At 39.6% G+C, this 23,125-nt stretch overlaps 1 protein-coding gene across 4 annotated transcripts in view; it reads left to right on the plus strand.

The window, feature by feature from the left end:
* The first annotated feature begins 231 nt into the window (after window positions 1-231).
* CHFR (checkpoint with forkhead and ring finger domains) overlaps window positions 232-23,125 on the plus strand; it is a 41,136-nt gene continuing 18,242 nt past the window's right edge. Inside the window, exons 1-9 of one of the 4 annotated variants that reach the window (XM_007489593.3) lie at window positions 232-690; window positions 4,444-4,543; window positions 9,515-9,624; window positions 12,382-12,441; window positions 12,586-12,798; window positions 15,251-15,415; window positions 21,470-21,629; window positions 22,095-22,249; window positions 22,370-22,532. In XM_007489593.3, the coding sequence (XP_007489655.1) occupies window positions 591-690; window positions 4,444-4,543; window positions 9,515-9,624; window positions 12,382-12,441; window positions 12,586-12,798; window positions 15,251-15,415; window positions 21,470-21,629; window positions 22,095-22,249; window positions 22,370-22,532 (1,226 nt within the window). In that variant the 5' untranslated portion in view covers window positions 232-590. Of the gene's footprint in view, window positions 691-4,443; window positions 4,544-9,514; window positions 9,625-12,381; window positions 12,442-12,585; window positions 12,799-15,247; window positions 15,416-21,469; window positions 21,630-22,094; window positions 22,250-22,369; window positions 22,533-23,125 lie in introns of all 4 variants that reach the window. The other 3 variants (XM_001377989.5, XM_056821956.1, XM_007489594.3) reach the window with 3 other exon arrangements.

Here is a 23,125-nt window from a genome sequence, read left to right on the forward strand (position 1 = left end):
ATTAAACAAAACAAGGAGGGCATGTGCCCAAAACAAAGATGGTTGCCCACCCGCTGCTTTTCTGCCCCAATCGGAGGATTGCAAGCGGACCCTCTAGCATCTTTTCCGCTCATCTCTATAGCCATTGCCGAGCCCTTCTAGCGATAGCTCTCTCTTTCGGCCTCCGGAGGGCAGGGGCCCAATCGTTGGCAGTGTTTTCAGGTTTGGCCCCGCCCCAGGTCGGATCAGCTGATGGGTTGGAGAGGTCTGTTGACAGCGAAGTGGGCAGAGCCCGGGACAGTAGTAGAACCGGCAGTGCCGGCCCAGGCCCAAGCAGAAACACTCCATCGTGGGTTCCCAGATAGAGCCAGGGGCGCAGGCGCGGTCCCTGGCGCAGGCGCAAACACAGCTGCCGATCTGGACCCACCTTCGCAGGCCCTGGACTAGCGTCTGACCGGGATCCCGACTGAAGGAGGGAAGGTCCTGGGGCTGGAGGACCCGAGGCCGATCCGGGCCCCCGGTCAAGGAACTGAGGGAGGGAGCCGGGCTCTAGGCCGGCGGGTCTGACACGCCTCTCTTTTCGAGGCCGGGCGGGGCCGATGTGAAACCGGATGGAGCAGCCCTGGGGGAGGCTGATCCGCCTGGGCGCGGCGGAGGGCGAGCCCCCAGTGCTGCTGCGAAAGAAGGAGTGCACCGTCGGGCGCAGGAAAGGTGAGGAGGCCCCCAGGCGTGCCGTCACCCGCCTCCCTCCCCAGCTTCGTACCGAGGCAGAAAGACACATACCTCCTGGCGCTTACGTCCTAAAGGGGAAAGACCACTCATAAGGGGACCGGAAAAGAATCGGGGCAGAGTTCTGGCCACCTCCTCCTCTTACACCCATTAGACTGTAAGCTCCCTGATATCCAGGGCTGACTGTGTCCCCAGACCCTCAAAGAGCTCCCTTTGCAGGGTTGGAGCTTAATAAAATGCTCCTTGATTAACAGCCAACACCGTGGATGGGGGCTCGGAAAGTTAGCTAATATTTGTTAAGCACTTACTTATGTACTTTAGGTCTGGGCTAAGTCCCGAGGATGCAGAAAGACAGCCCCAAGCCTGCCTTCTCAGAGCTTACATTTTAAAGGGGAAAGACCACCCATAAAAGGGATCTGGAAAGCAGGGAGTCAGAACCCTGACTGCCTCCTCCTCTTTCACCCATTAGACGGTAAGCTCCCCGAGATCCAGGGCTGACCGAGTGTCCCCAGAGCCTTCTAGAACACCTTTTACAGGGTAGGAACTTAATGCTTGTTGACTATCTTTTGCCTTTTGGGGGATCCACAGTGCTTCAGACAGTGCCTGGCATACAGTAGGTGCCTGATAAATGTTTACTGACCAGTTGATTAAAGTTATGCCTCTGAAAAATGACTGTGTTAACCTCTCAGTAATTTAGGCTACTTCTCTCAAATGCCATAAGTTTCAGACCTGAATTGAGAGAGGGAGTTTACTCACCTAAATTCTCTCTACCAGTGAAACTACCCACTTAGTCTCTAGGCTTCTATCTATGTGTTAAAGAGTAGGAGATACCAATACAAAGAATGAAATAATCCCATATATATATATATATATATATATATATATATATATATATATATATATATATATATATGGGGGGGGGGGGGAAGAGAGAGAATATACAAGTTACTTAGAGTTTACATTCTAACCAGGTGAAACATATAAATATATGGACTATTTACAAGTTAGGGAAGGACAAATTGGTAGTCATTGAGTATTTACTGACTTGGAACCAGGAAGATCAATTAGCTGAATGATGTGGCTCCTTCAAGCCATTGTGTATGTGAGGCAGAAGAGCAGTAAGGGTTAGGTAATTGGGGTTAAGTGATTTGCCCAGGGCCACACAACTAGGAAGTGACAGAAGCTATATTTGAATCTAGGACCTATCTCCAGGCCTGGCTCTCTATCAGCTGAGCCACCTCACTCCCCCTTCAGCTTCTTACTTGTACATGTTATTCTTTGGATGAAAAGATGGGTATTCCAACAGTCTATTCTCTTTGGGTGTAGATGGGACTGCAGTGAAAGCAGGGGTTGATCATCCAGTCCATCTGCATCCGGCATATGGGAAATTTGTTTCATTTATTGTTATGGTTGCTTTTTGTAGAAGCTGTCACTCAGGTTTTGCTGATGGGGCTTGTGGTTTCACTTGAAGCCTTTGCTCAGCTCTTCCTTTTTCTCCTCTCTGATAACATTAATTAATCAGCAGATCACAATATGGCATAACTGTGGCCTGAAATCGTATCTTAAAGAATTATCCTAAGGCTCAGAGCAGGTATTCCAGAGGACAGGAGTAAAGGATGAAGTTCTTCCCCTTAAATATTTAGCCTAGTTAATTTTGAGGGGGGGGGGATTCTAGAACTTCCAAAATCATAATCAATAAATCAAGCATAAACCAGTTACGGAAGAGTCATCAGTCAAATGTTAATTAAGTGCCTTCTATGTGTAGTTCAAGCAATGAAATAATTCCTATTTGAGGAAACTTGCATTCTAGCAGTGGAAACAAATATAAGAACACCTATGGAATAAAGGTAAAGTTAATAAATGCCAAATTAAATATAAGGTGATTAGAGAGGGCACTAGCAGCTGAGGGAGTCAAGAAAGACTTCATTGAGAATATGCTACTGCATCTTCAAAGAAGAGGGAACTGAGGGGAGGTTAGAAAGAAGTGCATTCCAGGCATGGAGGACACCCAGGGTCAAAGTACAGCTGTGAGAGATGGAGGTTCTGAACCAGGAACAGAGAGGCCAGTTTAGCTGGAGCTCAGAGACCAGGGAGGCTGCAAAGATAAGTTGTGTACGACAATGTCAGATTCCCTGCCTGGGCCAGCAGTAGCAGATTAAAACACATTTGGAGAAAAATGTTTTACAAAAGAAAAATACAACACATATAATGTTAATTTGTGGTTTTCTAAGCCACAGTGTTTTATGACTTAAAAAGTTCAGTAGAGGAGTTTCTCCTGGAAGCAGTAGGAGGCTGCTGGAGTTGACCAAGTAGGGAAGTAATATGGTCATATCTGTGCTTCCGGGAAATTACTCTGGCAACTGCATGGAGGATAAACTGGAGTAGGGAGATACTATGGGCAAGGGGACCAATTAGAGACTTTTGTAATAAACTAGGTGAGAGGTGATGAAATCCTTAGGACAGAGAATAGGTTGTAGAAAAGGAGTCAGATGAAAGAATATGAGGATAGAAACAGCAGAGTCTGGCAATTGACTGAATACAAGGGATGAGAGAGAATGAAGAAGCTGGATTCAAGCTGAGCATATATAAGGGGGAATTTGGAAGGGAGTAGGTTTTAATGGGAACAATGATTTCAGTTTCAGATATGTTGAATTTAAGATGAGTCATGGTTAATTGTTGTTAATGTGATATAGCCAATTACTATTTCACCACAGACCATACCAGAGATGGCAAGTTTATAAGAAGGTCCCAAGTAACTTCTGAATACTTTTAGTCCTATTGGTGTAATGACCCACTTTTCTCTTTAACACTAGTGTTTATAAGGTGTTCTACAATAACTTTATGAGACTAGGGATACTTTCATCTTAAACTGTTGGCTAAAGATTTGCAGTGGAGGTGGGGGCAGTTTGATGGCTCAGTAGATTGAAAGCCAGGCCTAGAAACAGGAAGTCCTGGGTTTAAGTCTGGTCTCAGACACTTCCTAGCTGATCCCCATTGCCTAGCCTTTGCTGCTCTTCTGCCTTGGAACCAATACACAGTATTACTTCTAAGACTTAAGGTAAGGGTTTAAAAAAATAAAAAATAAACAGAGGAAGAGAAGGAGAGAAAAGTAGTAGGTAATTTAGATTTCCTTCCTAGCCAAGGTGGCTTTAAAGATAAATTCTCTTCATGAAATTATCTTCATGGGCTGACTTGGGTAGGTGACTGATAGAGTTTTATCTAACCATGTGTCAAACACTAAATCATTTCCAAATCAGTTTCAGAACTTCTTTGGTATTTTCTTTTAGAATAATCAAACTTTGCCTTAACATTTTAAAGAAAAAAAATTGAGTATTGATTAGTCCCAGGAAAGGTGCATTTTTGTTACATCTCATAATTTTTTGAACAGATTTTAGTGTTCATTAGCTTTATCTAGCTTTGAATTATCTTTGAATCTAGCTTGAAATAAAACCATTATTTAATGATGAGTTTTGAAATTTAGAATTTTAAATTAGAAGTAAAAAATTCAAGGTTAGGTTAAACAATTAAGTAACACTAAGCTTTTTAAACTTTTTTGTTACTATGAATTTTGGGGTTCTAACATACTTGAATAAAATTTTCCTATATATGTAAAGGTAGAAGCTTGCTTTAGAGCCACATACTTTGACTATGGAACTAAAGGACATTATTCTTTTAAATTTAAAAGCAAATACTAATAATAATTTATCCCTGACCCCCTAAAAATTCTTATTTCAGGTTGTGACCTTTCATTTCCTGGAAACAAATTGGTGTCTGGAGATCACTGTAAAATAGTGGTGGATGAAGAATCTGGTCAAGTTTTTCTAGAGGATACCAGGTAAGCCTCTTCCTCCCCTCCCCCCCCCCCAACTCTCATCCTTTCTTCTCTGTATAGGTTCTGGAGTATGATTATTAAGAAAAGAAGGAGGATTCTGTATTTTCTCATTTTGAGGAATTTTGATTTATTTTCTAGGAGATGAAAATTTTTGTCCAATCATACCATGTGTATTTCCTGTAGTTTGCCAAGGGAATGAAGTGAATTTTTAGGGCGAGGGCAGTCAGTGAGACCTTGGAGGCCGGCAAGTATTCTTTTATGTGCTTATTATGAATTAAAATAAAATTATCAATCAGAAATATTGGCTGTAAGAGATTTGGTTTTTTGGAATCTAGTGGAGCTTTTTAAGGAAGCACAGGTCTGACTATGTCACTACTCCCTTTGTATATAGGATACAATGCAAGCCTCTTAACTTAGAATTTTAGGTCCTCCAAAATCTGACTCCAGTCCACCTTTTCCAGCTTTATTTTGCCTTATTTTCTTTACCCACTAGTGTGTGATTACATGGTCAGTCCAACCAAATCACTAGTGGTTTACAAAACTTGCCTTTATATCTCTCAGCTCTGTTTATTCACACAGGCTGCCCATTACAGCTCCACTAGTCCGTCTACATCTCTGCCTCTCAAAATCCTCATCTTTGTTTAAGGCTTAGCCCAGGTGCTACCTCTTCCAATAAAGTCTCCCTCACCACTTTCAGCTTAAAAGTGTTCTTTCCCTTCTTATATTTTCCTAGAGCACTTTGATCTCTCCTTTGCCCTACCCTACTCCATCTTGTATTATACTTTTTTATGAATCTGTATTGTCCAGTAAGAGTGTAAGTGCCTTGAGGGAAAGAATTGTGTTGTTCTGCATTTTTTGTATCTCCTATACTCAGTACTGTGCCTTATTCAAAGTAAATACATAATAACTGATTGTTGAATTGAGTTTAACTGAATTCTCTGGATTTTGAATTCTTCTATGAAGATGAGGTGCTGATAAGCAAGGAAGGAAACTAGCATTTATTAAGCAGCAGGCACTGTGCTGAAACTTTTATGAATATCTCATTAAATCCTCAACATTAGGAAGTAGGTGGTGTTATTACCCCTATTTTAAAGTTGATGAAGCTGAGGCAAGCAGAGATTAATTGACGTATCTCAGGCTACACAGCCAATAAGTGTCTGAGGCTGGATTAAAAAAAAATTTTCAGGGGTTAGCTAGATGGCTCAATGGATAGAGAGATAAGCCTAGAGACGGGAGGTCCTGGGTTCAAATGTGGCCTCAGGCACTTCCTAGCTACGTGTTCCTGGGCAAAGCACTTAACCCCCATTGCTTAACCCTTACCACTCTTCTGCCTTGGAATCAATGTATAGTATTCATTCTAAGAAGGAAGGTAAGAATTAAAAAAAATTATTCCATTTTCAATCTCAAATCCTTTCCTGAATCCTTTGAAAAGGCAAGAAAAATAAACCCATTACCAAAAAAAAAAAAGCCCTCATTAGCCATGTTCTACCCCCTTCTGTTATGAGGTGGGTAGCATGTTTCATCATGAATCTTTTAGAATTGTGATAGATCATTGTGTTGATCAGAGTTAATAAATCTTTCAAAGTTGTTTGTTTTTATAATATTGTTATATAAATTGTTCTCTTGGTTCTGCTCTCTTCATTTTGCATCAGTTCATACAAACCATTCCATTTTTTTCTGAAGCCATCCCCTTCATCATTTCTTACAGTACATTATAGTAGTCCATTGCATTCATATACCATAACTTGTTCAACCTTCCCCCAATTGATGGGCATCCTCTTGGTTTCCAATTATTTGTCACCATGAAAAGAACTGCTATGAATATTTTTGTACATAAAAATCCTTTTCCTTTTTAAAAATCTCTCTGGGGTATGTAGATCTAGTAGTGGTATTGTTGGGACAAAAGGTTTGCACAGTTTAATAGCTTTTTGGATATAGATTCAGATTTTTTTTTTCCAGAATAATTAGACCAACTCCACCAATGGTGCAGTACATTTCCCACATCCCTTCTAGCATTTGTCATTTTCCTGTTTTTCGTCTTCACCAGTCTGATAGAAGTAAGATGGCACCTCAGTGTTGTTTTAATTTGTAAATAATAGGGCATTTTTTTAATAGGACTATTGATAGCTTGGATTTCTTCCAAATATAGCCTATTGCTATCCTTTGACCATGTATCAATTGGGGAAGTCCATACATAGCCTGGTAAATTTCACTCAGTTCCTCATATATCTTAAAAATTATTTCTTTATCAGAGAAACTTACTGAAAAGACTTTTCCTCTAGCTTCCTGCTTTTCTTCTAATTTTAACATTCATTATTTTAATTTTGAGTTCCAAACTCCCTCTGGTCTCTCCCCCACCCATTGAGAAAGCAAGTAATATAATAATCATTCTACATATTCTTCGAATTTTAGCCAAATTAGTTTTGTGCCCAAACTCGTAAATTTTATGTAATCAAAAATTTCCATTTTCTTTCCTATGAATCTCCTTATCTCATTTTTGGTCACTAACTTTGTCTATATAGATCTGACAGGTAATGTCTTCCCTACTCTACTAATTTGCTTTATGATATCACCCTGTATGTCTCAATCATGTACCCATTTTGAGCTTAAGTTTATATGATATGTGACATTGGTCCATCTCTGGTTTCTGCCAGACTTTTTAGTTTTCCCAATAGTTTTTGTTGAATAGTGCCCCAATATCTGGGATTTTTGGATTTATCAAAGTTTGGTTATTGTGCTGATTTGCTTCTGTATATTGTGTGCCTAATTTGACTTTTGCCTTGCACTGGACTTCAGTGACTCTCGGAGAGATATTGAGGCTGACAACTTCTTGAAACTCTACCTCACTTCAATCCAGTTCCCACACAAGTCAAGATATCACCCCATGAAGTCATTAGTCCTCTTTGAAAAGGAAGGACAAACAACAACCACCTTATCTATTCCATTGATCAAGCTCTTATTTCTTATCCAGTACCAAATTGTTTTGATGATTGTAGCTCTGTAAAATAATAATAGCTAACATTTACATAGCACCCAGTACATTCTTGTTACTGTGCTAAGGGCCTGACAAATCTTATCTCATTTAATCCCCAGGACAAACCTGTGAGATAGATGCTCTTATTTTACCCATTTTATAGATGAGGTAAACAGAGGTTATAAATGACTTGCCTGGGATCATACATTCATCAAGTGTCTGAGGCTGGCCTTGAACTCTAGTCCTATTGACTGCTGGCTTAGCACTCTATCCACTGCACCACCTAGCTACCCCATATATCATTTGAAATTTGGTAATGCTAGATACCCTTTTATCCCAATTTTTCTTTGATTCTCTTGATATCCTTGACCTTTTGCTCTTCCATATGAATTTTGTTATTATTTTTCTTACACTAGAAAGTCATCTTTTGGTAGTTTGGTATGGCACTGCATAAATAATTTGGGGAGTATTGTCATTTTTATTATATTGGCTTTGCCCTGAGACAAGATTTCAACTCCTATCTTCCCAACTTCAAGCCCATTGCCCTATCCACAACACTACTGTGCTACTGAGACTGTGTGATTGATGAGTAATATTTCCTGTAAAGAATGGTGAACTAGAAGCACAACTTAGGAGGAAAGGGAAAATCTAGTTTTCCTAATAAGTGGGAAAAGATTGATTTATCAGTGGTTTAGTGACAGGGTAGTAGATATCGCTTTCTCCATTCTGGCGGGTCAGAATTGTTTTCTCCTAACTCCAGCTCTGAATGTGTGTAACCACACTTTAGAGAAGCAGTCAGATTGGTGGGGGTCTGAAGGTACAGAGTCAGGACCAAGATCAAAGCATGATAACTCCACTCTGTTCTCCACCTATACAAACCAGAAAACATGGTTATTTCCTCAGCTTGCCTTTGGGAGTTAACAGTATAATTGGAGAGAATACAAGAATCTGGTCCTCTGAAGAGTTTCTCTGTTTAACTTGCAGGGTATATCGCCATTACTCTTGTCTCCTAGATTCTGAATCTTAAAATTATCCTTACTTCTCTCTCTTCTCTACATCCAGTTAGTTGTCAGGGCCTCTTGATTATATCGATAGTTCCTCTTGGCTGTTAAATCTCTTCCACTTCTGTAGCTCCTACCCTTCTCATTCAGGCCCCATTTTATCTTAGCTGGATTTTTATTATTGCTTCCTAATGAGTCTCCCTGTCTCTCTTTTTTTTCTGTTTCCAACCAACATGTCCCTGCTGTCAGGTCAGTCTTCCTTAAAATCTACCACATGTCAGTGGGGTACAAAGAACATTGAAGGAGGGACTGCCAAAGCCCAAGCCACTAGTCTTGCTGTGTGAACTGCAAGGATCTTATGAGCCCTTTATACTTCAATTTTCTCAGTTGTTTTCTATGCAGCTAGTCTTTATATATCATTTAAATTACTCTGTGTGTACATGCTGTCTCCCACTACAATGTGAGTTCCTGGAGGGTAAGGACTATTTTTGGTCTTTTTTTCTGTATCCCCAGCATTGATAATCTCCTCAAGGTTATCTACCTCCATTCAAAGGGATGTTTATGCCAAGCCCGCTGGAAGGAGGAGGAGATAGTTTTATAAAGAAGGCCAGGTTTAGAAGGAGAAAAAGGTCAAACTGATGACAGATATGTAACCCCCAATTTCTCAGTTATTAGCTGTGCAGGAAGGATGATAGAAGGGGCATGGGTTTTGAAGGAGTTGAAATTGTGAAAGTGAGTGGGTGTTAATTATGGGTACAGGGAGTCCAATCCATAAGAGGAATTGTTAGTTGTTTTTGCAAGAGCATAGTTAGGAAATACTTCATATGTGGGCTTAACAGTGTACTAATTTGTAACCTGTAAAACATTAACGTTGGTTTAATTTCCTAGTGTAACTAGAAATGCCAGCTGATGGCCTCTGCCACAAAATTTTAGCACCTAAATGTATCCTTAGTTTTGGTTTTTGGTGTTTTTCTAATTGCATTTTTGTTCTCTTTACAGCACTAATGGAACAGTAATTAATAAACTGAGGGTTGTGAAGAAGCAGTCTTATACTTTACAGACTGGGGATGTCATCTACGTGGTTTACAGGAAGAACGAGCCAGAGCACAGTAAGGGCATTGAGCTTCATGGGAGACATGCAGCTGGGAGGCTGACCCTGTGTTAGAGGTGCCTCAGGCTCAGAGTGGGAACTGGAGTCTTAAGGAGTGATGTGAGTTCAGCCTCGGCCTCACTGTCAAACCGCGTCAGTAGCCAGGCGTGGACAGCATTGCTCCAACATGGGGGTGCTCCTGAATTGCTTCAACACCAGGGAACCTTTTTTGTGACCTCAGACAGGCTCTTGGTATAAATGAAAGGATTTGAGCAGCAGGCTTCCAAAGGGAGGACTGGGAAGGGAAGTATTCATTAAGGGCCTACTATATACCAGGCTGGGTGCTAAGCACTTTCAAATACTCTCTCATTTTACCTCTAAATCTTCTTTGATCTTATAGCCATTAATGACTTGTTATAAAGCCTCTTCCTTCCAGATATCTTTTCCTGCCCAGCGTATTCAGTCTTTGCAGGATTCTTTTTTTGCTGTTGCTGCCTGAGACTTGTTCTTTATCGAGTCCTCAATCTCTGCTTGTGTTGCTCCTTTTAATCATAATTATCACTTCATTCTCCTTCCTCTGCCCTATTAGCATTTCTGAACTAAAGTAACTTCATTTCCTTTCATGAAATGACTTTGGAATCTTCCCTAATCATTCTTGTTGGCAGTGACTTCTCACAACAGGGGGTTTTATCACACAAAGATGCTTCCTTTTGGATACTTCATGCATTCTGAAATTTGTTACATTTATCTGGGCACATTTTATCACCCTGCTAGGTTGTAAGTGACTCAAGAATATAGGATGTGTTCCTTACTTGTTTTTGTTTTTCACCTTTTCAGATGAGACATTCTGTGATTCTCTGTAATCTGTGTGGAGTTAGGCAAGGTGGTCTTGGCCAGCCCACTTGGGGCAAATGGAGGCAGGCTTGAGCTCTGAAACCAAAAGGAAGTTTACAATGATTTGACTTTACTCTGGTAGATCTATTAAGTGGTTTTCCACAATGATCACCAATCCATTTTCGTGACTCTCTTACTGGCTCCCTGGAGAAAGGAGTGGAGAACCTGATTATCAGATCTGTGAATTAGAGGAAGTGGTAGCAAGAGTTGATAATACTCTTCAAAATAAGCACAAAATATAAAAGTGACTCATTGCTTTGGGTAAATTGTTCCCCTAAAAGATATAATCTACTAGGCACGAGCACAAGATATGACATGTGGAACAATAACACACAGGTTAAATGAGAAAAGCCTGGCTAGGCCTGAGTACAAACAAAGATGATCTCAGGGATCCTAATGAACCACAAGCCAAATATGCATTAATAGTATTACAGTCCAAAGTGGTTCAGAGATGCATTCAAGAAATTGTGACCTACAAGGACCAAGAAATAAAAACCCTTCTGTTCTACCTTACTCAGATGTGGTGACATAGGAAGAGCTTTCAGTTTAAAGCCTTGGTTCAGAGTCTTGCTCAGCCACCAGATGCCCTGGGCAACTCATTTCTTCTCTCTTCTCACCCCCTCCTCTCTTGGGTATGCCTGCCCCAAGTCTCTCCCCATTCTAGCCCCACTTCCTCAGTTGTCAACCTCATCCTCTTAAAGCAGCAGGTCTGTCATGTGTCACAAGATGCCCCCCCCCCCCCAGTCTTCTAATAGTGCCTCCTCCTCACAACACTGTGATCCAGCAATGCTATTCCTTCCACAGGACACTCCTGGCTGCAGGCATTTCCTCTGGCTATCCCCAGGCCTGGAGTTCTCTCCCCTGTCCTCTCCATCTCCTGGCCTCCTTCACTTCAAGTGTCAGTCAGAGATGGTCCTTCAGCCGGAAAGCTTTCTCTGTTTTCCTTAGTCTCAGTGCCTTCCCTCAGATACAGTCTGCATTTTATCCTGCCTGTCTCTTGTTTGTCCATATGTGCTGTCTCCCCCAGTAGACAGCTGGGACTGTCTTAGGCTTTCTCTGTATCCCTCCCTGGGCTTTGCATGGTGCCTGCCACAGAGTAGGCATCTAACAGATGTTTATTAAGTGATACTTACAGTGCACTAAGCACAGGAGATTTTAAAAACTCATCAATTTTCTAATTAGGGGAGAGAATACACATATCAGGACAGGCCTAGTCCTCCCTAGGGCACAAAGGCAAGACTGGTAGTGAGCTCAGAGCTCCTTAGGTGTGCTCTTGGGAAGGGCATAGCCTGGTGGGCCTGGAGGAGCAGGAGTCAGGTTGGGGCTAGTCTGGTGAGTCTGGGGAGCCCCTTAGAAAATGAATGGAATGTAGTCAAGAGATGGAAAAATTCTGATGATCACTCACAGAAAAGGGAAACAGGGATGAATTAGTTGTTCTGCTGTACCTTTATTGTATAGAAACCTTCCTTTTGCCACCAAGGCCTAGCCTTGTGCAGCAATTTGAGTAGACCGTTATTCATGGGTGTTTTTAATTTCTCCACTGTCCTTCTTTTCCCATTCTAATTCCATCCATACTAACCTCTGTCTCATTCTTTGGAATTCATTTAGTCTGAGATGAATTAGAATGTTTTAAGATATTTGCTTCAAATCTCATGAACTTTGTCAGGGGCAGAAAGCTGGTTTGGGCTTAGTCTCTGAAAGTCTTATTGCTGGAAATTGATTTTACAGTAAATACAGCAATTTACAGTAACTCCTAGATAGCAAAATTCAGAGGAGGTTTGGGAGAGGTAGAAAGCAAAGAGGAAAATGATTGATTTTTCCCTTGAAAAATTGTTTTTTTAGACTTTGGCCAATACTTTCTGAGTGTTTCTTCTCCTTTTAGATGTTGCATATCTCTATGAATCTTTGAAAGCAAGGCCAGGCATTTCTCCAGAATTCATTGGTAAGTAAAACCTCAAATAGATGACTGGGCAAAAAGTTAGGAACCCTTATAGTGGTAGAATTCTTTCATATTCACATTTCTCTGAAGTAGCAGCATTGCTCCCCGAGCCCTGCCCACATGTTCCTTCTGGCTCTTTGGTTGCAGAGACTACTGTTGGAAATGTGTGCAAAGTGACCAAAGATACCTCAGGTTCAGAAGGAAGTGATGATACCCAGGTCATGCCATCCTTGCCCAGTGATCAGTCTTGCTTTGAGGAACCACAGCCATCTACATCTACATCAGACCTCTTTAATACGTCCTCTACCTCTCTCCTGAAGTCTGCTACTGCTGAGCGGGAGCATCCTTCTAAACCTGGTGGTGAGCTTTGGGGATGGGTGTTGAATAACACTCATAAGAGTGACATAGTTAGGGTCTCCTAACATCTCTTATGCAGACAGATGAGGTGTTTTTCTGAGCATTTGAAGGTATTGTTGGGATTTCATCCCAGCCATCATTTCCATCCTCCAATCTTCTAAGATGTGCTTTTCTTTTTCCCCTCTGGGAATGGGCTTCTTCCTGGAATTTAAGCTTCTTGAGATCAGGGACTATGTCCATATATAGCTGCCCCCCCCCAAATTTTAAACTTAAAACTGCACCAAGACTTTTGGAATAACCGTTATTTGTCAGAATCCTAGTTCCCTGAATGTTTATGTTGGCAATGGTAGTCATAGGCCCATTTCTTCTTTTAGGTGAGAGTTCAGGAGGAGCAGAACCCTCTATGACTGGCTGTAGGGGAGGCATTGTTTTATCTCATAGATATTTGGGGTGAGAATGAATTGTCCTTGACTGAGAAGCCTTCCTGGCTAACCACAATCTCTTGGGGTCTCTGACTACCAGGCATTGGCTCTTCTCTCAGCACATAACCCACACTGACTTTCACTGAGTGCTGTGTTCCTATGTACATTACTAGTGATTTTAAGGATTACCCTTGATTTAAGCTTCTAGAAGGTAAGGAACATGTTCCCCTTCTTTTGCATCCTCTGTAGATCTTTTTATGGTCTTGGACACATAGTACTTATTGGATGAATAACCTGAAGAGCAATTCTGTTGTTAAATCTGGTAATGACCAAAGGAACTTCTTGTTCTAGCTGATGTCAGTTGGCTTTTCACATTTGCCTAATCCTTACTAGAAATAACAATAATAATAACAACTTGAAAACACATAATGTTTCAAGGAGAGCATTGCATGTCTCCATATGATATAAAGTGCTAATGTTAGCTCAGTTTTATATAAATAAAACTAGGTTGAACAATTTGCCCATAATTCCACTGATAACTTTTGTCTGAGATGTAATGGGACCGCAGGCTCCTTGATTCCAAGCCCAAGATGGTTAAAACTTGCTTTAATCAAAAGCAATCTCATGCTAAAGTATCAAGGTAATAATTACTTGTGATTATGTGGTCAACATATATGTGATTATATGAGGGTCAACAAAACATTTTCTTCCTAGCAGACCTCTGAAGTGGATAGTTCTGTTGTTTCTATTTTCCAGATAAGAAAAGAGTATTTAAAAGAAGTTCAGGATCTCACAGATAGTTTAAGAAAAAAAAAAGCAGGGATTTTAACCTATTTTTTTTTAAATTTTTACCTTCTATCTTAGAACCAATATTGTGTATTGGTTCCAAGGCCAAAGAGCAGTAAGGGCTAGGCAATGGGAGTTAAGTGACTTGCCCAGGGTCACACAACTAGGAAGTATCTGAAACAAGATTTGAATCTAGGTCTTCTCAACTCCAGATTTGTTACTCTGTTCACCTTGCTTGCCCCATAACCCAGTCTTCTAACTCAAAGTTGAGTGCCTTTAAGACACTATGCCAGGCATCTCTTTGAGTTCTATTTTGCAAATCTTTTAAAGCCAAAAGTTGCTGATAAGATATTACCATTTGAAAAAATGTTATTATCTAAAACCTCAGGTTCACAAATTGCAGGCATCTAGAGGTACTAACTCTCTCTGCCCCTAGTGCTCTGTCTCTGTCTCTCACACACACATACTTCCAGCAAATTCATTTCAGCAAACATTTAAGGCTTGTGCTATGCAGTGGAGGAAGAAAAAAATGCCTCAGCCAATAATTCATGGTCTATGATCACATCGTTTATGTTATAGCACTTGACATTGCTCCTTCTGTTTTTACATTGGACCAATTTTTGAGAATTGCTAGTACCTGTGGAAACAGTTATGATGCGATGTGATTTGGATAAAACTACAGCTTTGGGGGCTTTTACCTTCTAGCCAGGTCTGTTAATGCACTAAAACCAATACTTCTGACATTTTCTCTGTATTATGCTTAATAAATGAACTGATTAATCTAGTTATCTAAACCAGTTGTTGTGGCTCTTTTAAATTTGATTAGAGAATAGAAATCCCACATTTCTGACTTGCTTCTAGATGGTTCTAGCAGAAGGTAGGTGGCTTTCAACTAAGGAGCATTATATGTGTGGTGGGGTGTGTGCGCTTATGTGGACTACGTTTGGTATTGATAACTGATATTTTCATTAGTGTGTGTGAGTTGCATATGTCAGTCCAACTTATTTCCTACCTGTTTGGGCTAGCTGATCTCTATAGTCTTATCCCAGTCTCTGATCTGAGCATCAGAAAGTTGATCATAAATACCTTACTGCCAGAGGCAAGGCTCCATGTGGCCAGATCAAAACAAACACTTTACATTAGGTCATTTGGACTTGAAGTGGAACTTTTTCTTAAAGGGGTACAGTAGTTCAGGTAAAACAATGCTTCTTGATTTATTTTGCTCTCTTTATTCTCTCTCCTAGAAGCCAGGTGTGCAGACATTTCACCTGAAGATCCATATCAGTTTACCACAAGTGATGACACCTCCAACTGCATATCAACTCCTCTGGACAAAGAGGGAACCTCAGCTTTTCTGACCAAACCTCAGGATTGGGAGGACATGGGACCTGCTCAAAAGAAAAGGAAAGGAGGTTAGGCCATCACATTTCTTTTTTATATTATTACTTACTTATTAACCATCAACAAATACATTAAGATATGTAAACGAGGATAAAAAGATTGTATATGAAACTAAAGGCCCATTAATTCCAGTCTGCTTAGACAATTTTTCTTAAATAAGATGGGGGAAAATCCTCCTGTTTCTTTTTTGTGGCTCTTTTTGAAATTCTTTTCTTTATTTTTTTGTGAACTTTGTCCTTATTATTTACTATTTTCATTATCATTTACAGAGTTGCAGTACATTTATGTATTATTTTCATTCTGCTTGCATCTTAGCCACTTGACAGAAGACTTCTCATATTTCCTTATATTTAATTCAGTAAGCCTTTATCAAGTACCTACTAATGACCAGGTGTTGTATTCTTCTATTTTTCACTGTCATTTCTTTTGGCACAAATCTATCAATTCATATGCTTGACCATTCCCAATTTGTTGAACACTGTTTTTTCTTGATGGTGATGATGCTTCTGGGAATATTTCTTATACAAAGAGACTTTATTTTTCTTGTCATGATCAAACAAATATAAAGAAGTTTAGTAGAGATCTTTGAAATGAAACTTTTTCTCAGAGAATCTTGCAAAAAGTTTTTCCTAGTTTTCTTCTTTTCTTCTAATTTTAATAGATTTGATTTTGCTTGTAATCAGTCTCACCTATTTGATCTCTTTTAAACCTCTTTATATCTGCTTGGTCATGAACTTTTCCCCTATCCATACTTCTAACCAACATTTTCTTCTGTGCTCCTCTAACTTGTTTATGATATCATCCTTTATGTCTAAATCATATATTCATTTTGAGTTTATATTGGTATTCCATGTGAACTGTTGGCATGTGCCTAGTTTCTGCTAGACCAGTTTCCAGTTTTTTTTAGTATTTCTTGTCAGTGAATTCTTGCTCCAATAGTTGTTGTTCTTGTTATTTATATAGTCTATTATGTTTATAGTTTTTCCAATATTGAACTAGCCCTATATTTCTGGTGTAAATCCAACCAGTCTTGATTTATAATCTTTGTGATAAGTTCTTACTGATATCTATTTAAAATTTTTGCATCAACATTCATTGGGAATATTGGTCTATAGTTTTCTTTCTCTGTTTTGACCCTTTCTGTTTTAGTTATTAAGACCATGTCTATGTCATAGAATTTAGTTGGACCCTGTCTTCCTCTTTTCATGTATCTTAAGTTGAATTCCTAATAATTAGTTTTATTTCTTCATTGAATTTACCTTTTTTCATTTTTGATACTAGTAATTTGTTTTTCTTTTTTTTTAATCAGAGTTGTAGCTAATGACTGATTTTTTTTTTTAAACCAAGCTTCTAGTTTTATTTAGAGGGGATTTTGGTTTTGGTTTCAAATTTGTTGATCTTTTTTTATTTTTCAGGATTTCTATTTTGCTATTTAATTGTTTTTCTTTATTTTGTTGCCTCTCTAGTATTTTAATTATATGCATTCGTTAATCTACTCTTTCTCTTTTTTATTGATGAAGGTGTTTAGAGATATAAACTTTTCCATAAGTCTGCTTTGGCATGTATTTTGGTGTATCGTTTTGTTATCATTATCTTTAATGAGTTTCTCTGATTTGACAATTTCTTTGCTTTGATCTACCTATTCTTTAAGATTAAATTATTTGGTTTACAGTGAGTTTTCAATCTCAGTTTTGAAGGGGTTTCAAAGACCCTTTATTAAATATAATTTTTGTTGCATTGTTTTCTGAAAAAGATGTTTGATATTTCTGCTGTTCTATGTTTGTAAGGTTTTTAATGCCCTAAATATGTGGCTAATTATTATAAGATTCCTTGCACAGTTAAGAAATAGGCATGTATACTCTTTTATCTTCACATGTAATAAGAGATCTCTCATATCTAATCTTTCTAAAATTCTGTTTAAGTTCTTAACTTCTTGATTAGATTTATCTATATCTGAGAGGGGTAAATTGTGGTCCCTCACTAGTATGGTTGTACTTTCTGTTTCTCCTTTTAACTCATTTAACTTTTTTCTTTAATGATTTAGATGCTATGCAGTTAGATGTAGATATAGTTTAGTGTTGGTATTAATTCACTGGAGTGGTTCCTTTCAGTAAAATGTAGTTCCCTTCTTTATCTCTTAATTTGGTCTTTTATTTATTTAATTTTTGGATCTTGTTTTATCTAAGTTCATGGTTGATACCTCTGCTATTTTTACTTACACTACACAGTAATAGATATTGTTCCAGTCCCTTAACTCTGAATGTCTTTCTCTGTTTCAAGTGTGTCTGTTGTCAACAACTTATTGTTCAATTCTGGTTTCTAATCCATTCTGCTACACTTTTCTGTTTTTAAAGGAAGTTCATGACATTCTCATTCAGTTACAATTGTTAATTGATTTCTTTCCATTCTATTTCCTTAATACTTTTCTCTCTCTTTACTTCCTTTCCTCCTCTATAAGAGATTTCTTTTGCTTCTAACTACTAATCCCCACCCCACCCCCATCCTCACTTTTTTTTTTTAATGCTTACCTTCTGTCTTGTAATCAATACTGTATATGGTTCCAAGGCAGAAGAGTGGTAAGGGCTAGGCAATGGGGGTCAAGTGACTTGCTCAGGGTCACACAGCTGGGAAGTGTCTGAGGCCAGATTTGAACCTCAGGACCTCCTGTCTCTAGGCCTGGCTCTCAGTCCACTGAGCTACCCAGCTGCCCACTCCATCCTCACTCTTAATCTTTACTTTCCCTTAAACCCTTTCTATCCTCTTTCACTGTTGGATAAAATGTATTTCTATATCCAACTGTGAATATGTTTGTGTAATCTTCCCTCCAGTTCAAATGATAGTAAGGTTTAAGTTTTTCCTACCCCACCTTGTTGTATAGTTTTCTACTTGAATACCCCAAATATGTGAGATAATTTGAGATAACTTCTCCCATTTTTCCTCTCCTTTCTCTTGCCTCCTCATCCCCACCCTCTGTATTTCTCTTTTCCTTTTCCATTCTTCTTTTCATCAAAACAGAACCATTCTCTGGTCCTCTCTTTAATTAGACTCCTACTGACCCCTGATTATGACAAAGTTCTAAAAGCATACCAAGAAAGTTTTCTCATATTTTCTTTTTTGTTCTTCTTTTGATTCCTGTGTTTGCATGTCAGAGTTTCTGTGCAAAAAAATTCTTTTATCAGGAATGCTTGGAATTCTTCTCTTTCATTAAAGATCCATTCTCCTCCCTCCTCCCCCCCCCCCCATTACCATTATACTCAGTTTTATTGGATGTTATTCTTAGTTTTAAGCTTAGATTTTTTTTCTTTTTTTGCCTTCTGGAACGTTATTTTACATGTTTCTGTGTTCATTTTTGGTGTTTACCACTAAATTGTGTGTCATCCTGACTATGGTTCCTTTCTGGGAGTTTTCATTTGGGGTATTTCTCAGGAAGTGACCCATATTTTCTTTCTGTCTCAGCTTTGCCTTTTGCTATTAAGAGGTCTGGGCAGTTTTATGTTTTGTTTTTTTGGAATATGCCTGGAATTTATTTTTGGTCAAAGCTTTCTGTTAATCCAATGATTCTTAGGTTATCTCACCTCAATCTGATTTTGCTCTTAGTTACCTTACATTTTCTTATATTTTTTTTTCCTTTTTCTGATTTTGTTTTAGTATTTCTTAAAGTTTTATGGAATCATTATTTGGTCAATTCCAATATTCAAGGAGTTATATTCTTTTTTGTTTGTTTGAATTTATTTAATTAATTAGTTTCCAGTGGTATTTTTCAATGGTTAAATGATTCATGTTCTTTCTCTCCCCTCCTCTCACCCCCCCTCCCCCAGCCAACAAGCAACTCCACTGGGTTTTACATGTGTCATTGATCTAGACTTATTTCCATATTATTAATATTTGCATTAGAGTGATCATTTAAGTCTATATCCCCAATCATATCCCCATCAACCGATGTTATCTAGCAGCTGTTTTTCTTCTGTGTTTCTGCTCCCACAGTTCTTTCTCTGGATGGGATAATATTCTTTCTCATAAGTCCCTCAGAATTGTCCTGGATGATTGCATTGCTGCTAGTAGAGAAGTCCATTACATTCTATTGTGCCACAGTTATTTGTCTCTCTGTATGAGGTTCTCCTGATTCTGCTCCTTTCAACTTTGCTTCAATTCCTGGAGGTTGTTCCAGTTCACATGGAATTCCTCCAGTTCATTATAAGGAGTTATATTCTTGAAGAGATTTTGTCATTCTATCTTTTCTCTTTCCAGATCTTTCTTTGCTCTCATTTATTTTTGTTTTTTTTCTCTACTATTCTCATTTGATTTCTAAAAACCTCCTTATCTCTCTTTTAAGTCTTTTAATTTTTGTTTTGTCTCTTCCAGTATTTCTGGTTGGACTTGAGATTTTACTTATAGAGGTTCTGGAGTTATTCTTTTCTTATGGGCTTATTTTGAACTTCCCCATCACCATATTAGCTCTTTATGGTCATATTCTTTTTTGTTTGTTTGTTTGTTTTTCCCAATTACATGGGGGTGGGGAGGTGTCTGGGCTGAGCTTCTGTCCTTTTGGATCCTTCTGCTACTTTCTTGGAGTATTGATTGGTGTGATATTACTGCTCCTAAGATCAGAAACACAAAGCTTCTGTGTGCTTCTGACCTTGTTCCTCACTTGGTATGCAGCTGGGTCCCATGACCACAGCTGCTTCTCTCTGCCACCCTGGGTACAGGTCCTCTCTTCAGTCTACACTGGAATTGAGCAGTGAACAACATAGCTGCTAGATAGAACCTGTTCTCAAACTCTTTACTAGTTTAGGAACTGCTTGGGATCTCTTCTGCCCTAGTACACAGCCTTGGCCCTCTTTCAGTCTGTTTTATACCCTAGAATATTCTAAATGGTATGTTCCTGGTCAGACCCTGTCTTCAGGATCCTTCTGATGACCTGGCCTGGTCTTCACAGTTTTCCCCCCCATTGGATTTCTCAATAAAAATTCAGGCTGTTGGATTTCTTAGATGTTTTCAGAGGAAGTATGGTGGATGAGCTGGGTTATACTTCTTCCTACTACTCTGCCAACTTGGTTGCACCTCCATCAGTATAATTGTTAATGTTATTTTGTCCCCTATTAATGAGATTACTTAGATCAAAGGATGTGAATAGTCTTGGGACTTCTGTTGGAACTTTCTGCCTATCATGGTGATGATTTGTGGGATAGCCTTTATCTTTTTTTTTTTTAACCTTTACCTTCTAATCTAAGAATCAATACTATGTATTGTTTCCAAGGCAAAAGAGTGGGAAGGCTTAGGCAGTGGGGGTTGAGTGACTTGCCCAGGGTCACACAGCTGGGAAGTATCTGAGGTCAGATTTGAACCCAAGACCCTGTCTCTAGGCCTGACTCTCAATCCACTGAATTATCCAGCTGTCCCTTTATCTTTCAACGAAAAGACAAATAATCCAGTAAAGGTTAGAGATGTGTATATATGCATATGCATGGACACACATCATTACCTTCCATCTTGGAATTGGTTTTAAGGCAGAAGGAGTGGTAAGGGTTAGGTAATGGGGGTAAAGTGACATGCCCAGGGTCATACAATTAGGAAGTATCTGAAGCCAAAGTCAATAGAAATATATTAATTACAGACATTATCTCCAGTGTAGCCTGGGATCTTGATAGGAGGTTAGAATTTCATGAAATTCTGTGGATGCTGCAAAAACCTTGATTATCTGAATGAGAATCTCGTGTCCCTGAAAGGGAGTTTTCTTCTTCTTTTCAGGATGATTAATGGTTCTAGCAGTAGAATATGATCACTAGATTGAAAATTGACTACTTAGTAGAAACATGGAGGGAAAATTTTTTAACCCCTCTCTTTTGTCTTAGTATTGTTTCTGAAGGTTGACATTCACAAGTTATTCTTTGAATATTAATTGTGTAGCTGTGACTGTATATAATGTTCTCTTGGTCTCCAACTCTGGACTTCTCAGATACCTGTGAGTTTATGACCAGGGCTCTTGTCTGCCTCCTGTTGATCAGCAGAATTCATACATAGTAACAGTCTAGACATGTCCTCTCACCACCTTCTTTTTGTTACAGATGGGGACACTAATCTGAGTCTTCAGTTGTTTGTCGCAGACCAGTGTAAAAACAGCAGAGCCATTCCTGAGGAAGTGAAAGCAGCAAATATGAAACCAGACAAAATGGAAGAAACACTCACTTGTATTATTTGTCAGGAATTATTGCATGACTGTGTGAGGTGTGTTGCTGCCGTGGTGGTGACATGTGGAGGGACCTGGGGCACCTGGGACAGGCTGGAGTAAGATTGAATTTAGGGGGTGTTTTGGGAACTGTTACTCATTCCTTCGTCACTCTAATAGAGTGTGGGTGTGCCCTGTTGATGGTTTCCATTTCTGTGGTGCTGTCTGGTTGTGGTGCCCTTTCTCCCAGCAGTCTGAGGGAGGGATAGATAGTCCCAGGAGGTTGACAGGATCAGAGCCAAGCAATCCCTTGGAGATAGGACAGTCCCACCCCTTTGCTAGGGCACTGATGCCACAGAAGTGAAAGGACTTGTCCAGAGTCCTACATTTAGTATATAGGCATGCTAAATTTTGAAGTTGAGACCAGTGTGTTTTCTACTTTCCTGCACTGAAATCAGAAGGTATGAAAGAGCCCCCTTTCAGGGTGGCAGGCCCACATGCTGAAGTATTGTGTTTGTGTTCAGTCTGCAGCCCTGCATGCACACCTTCTGTGCCGCTTGCTATTCTGGCTGGATGGAACGGTCTTCTCTGTGCCCCACGTGCCGGTGTCCAGTTGAACGTATATGCAAAAACCACATCCTGAACAACCTTGTTGAGGCCTACCTTATCCAGCACCCAGGCAAGTACAAGGCACTGTCCTCAGGAACCAATAAACTAAAAGAGGTCTGGGCCCTCAGCATTCAGACCCACTCCATGGTTGGTTTGTTTGCTTATACCACCTTCTTCTTTTGAACCCTAGAAAAGTGCCGTAATGAAGAAGACGTGCGCAGCATGGATGCCAGGAATAAAATTACCCAGGACATGCTGCAACCCAAAGTCAGAAGGTCCTTTTCTGATGAAGAGGGAAGTTCTGAGGACCTGCTGGAGCTGTCTGATGTGGACAGCGAGTCCTCAGATATCAGGTAACTCCCCTGCTGGGCCAGGGTAGAAGCTCACCTTTAGGCTCTTTCTTTTGGATTTCAGGATTCTCCTCAATGCTGACCTGCAGTCAATGGGGGTTGTGGCTTACTTTTTCTTACAAAATTCTTATCCCCTTTTTGCCTTATTTACAAAATAATAGTATCAGTGTTGGAAGAGACCTTTGAGATTAACTCTCCAGACCACCTTCCCACCTTTTGCAGGTTCCCCTTTCAGCACCCCTAGCAGCTAGTCATCCTATCTTGGTTAGAAACCTCCAGTGACAAAGAAACCACCTTTTTCTAAGACAGGACATAAAACTGAAGCAAACAGAGGTCAAGTGACTTTTCCAGGGTTACACAGTTAGTGACTAAGGCTGGATTTGAACTCAGGTCATCCTGCCTCCAGTCTGGGCCCTCTGTCCAGAAAGTTCTCTCTTTTGTTTAGCTAAAACCCTGTTTGGTTTTTTTTTAACTTCCACCTACTGGTTCCTTTGGTCCTACTTTTGTCTTCTTAAGCCACCCAGGACAGAAGCCCTTAAGATGGCAGTTGTTGTGTACATCTCTTCTAAGTTTTCTACCATTGGTTCTTTTAACTG

The sequence above is a fragment of the Monodelphis domestica genome, chromosome 3, assembly GCF_027887165.1.
Source record: "Monodelphis domestica isolate mMonDom1 chromosome 3, mMonDom1.pri, whole genome shotgun sequence".
Taxonomy (NCBI): Eukaryota; Metazoa; Chordata; class Mammalia; order Didelphimorphia; family Didelphidae; genus Monodelphis; species Monodelphis domestica.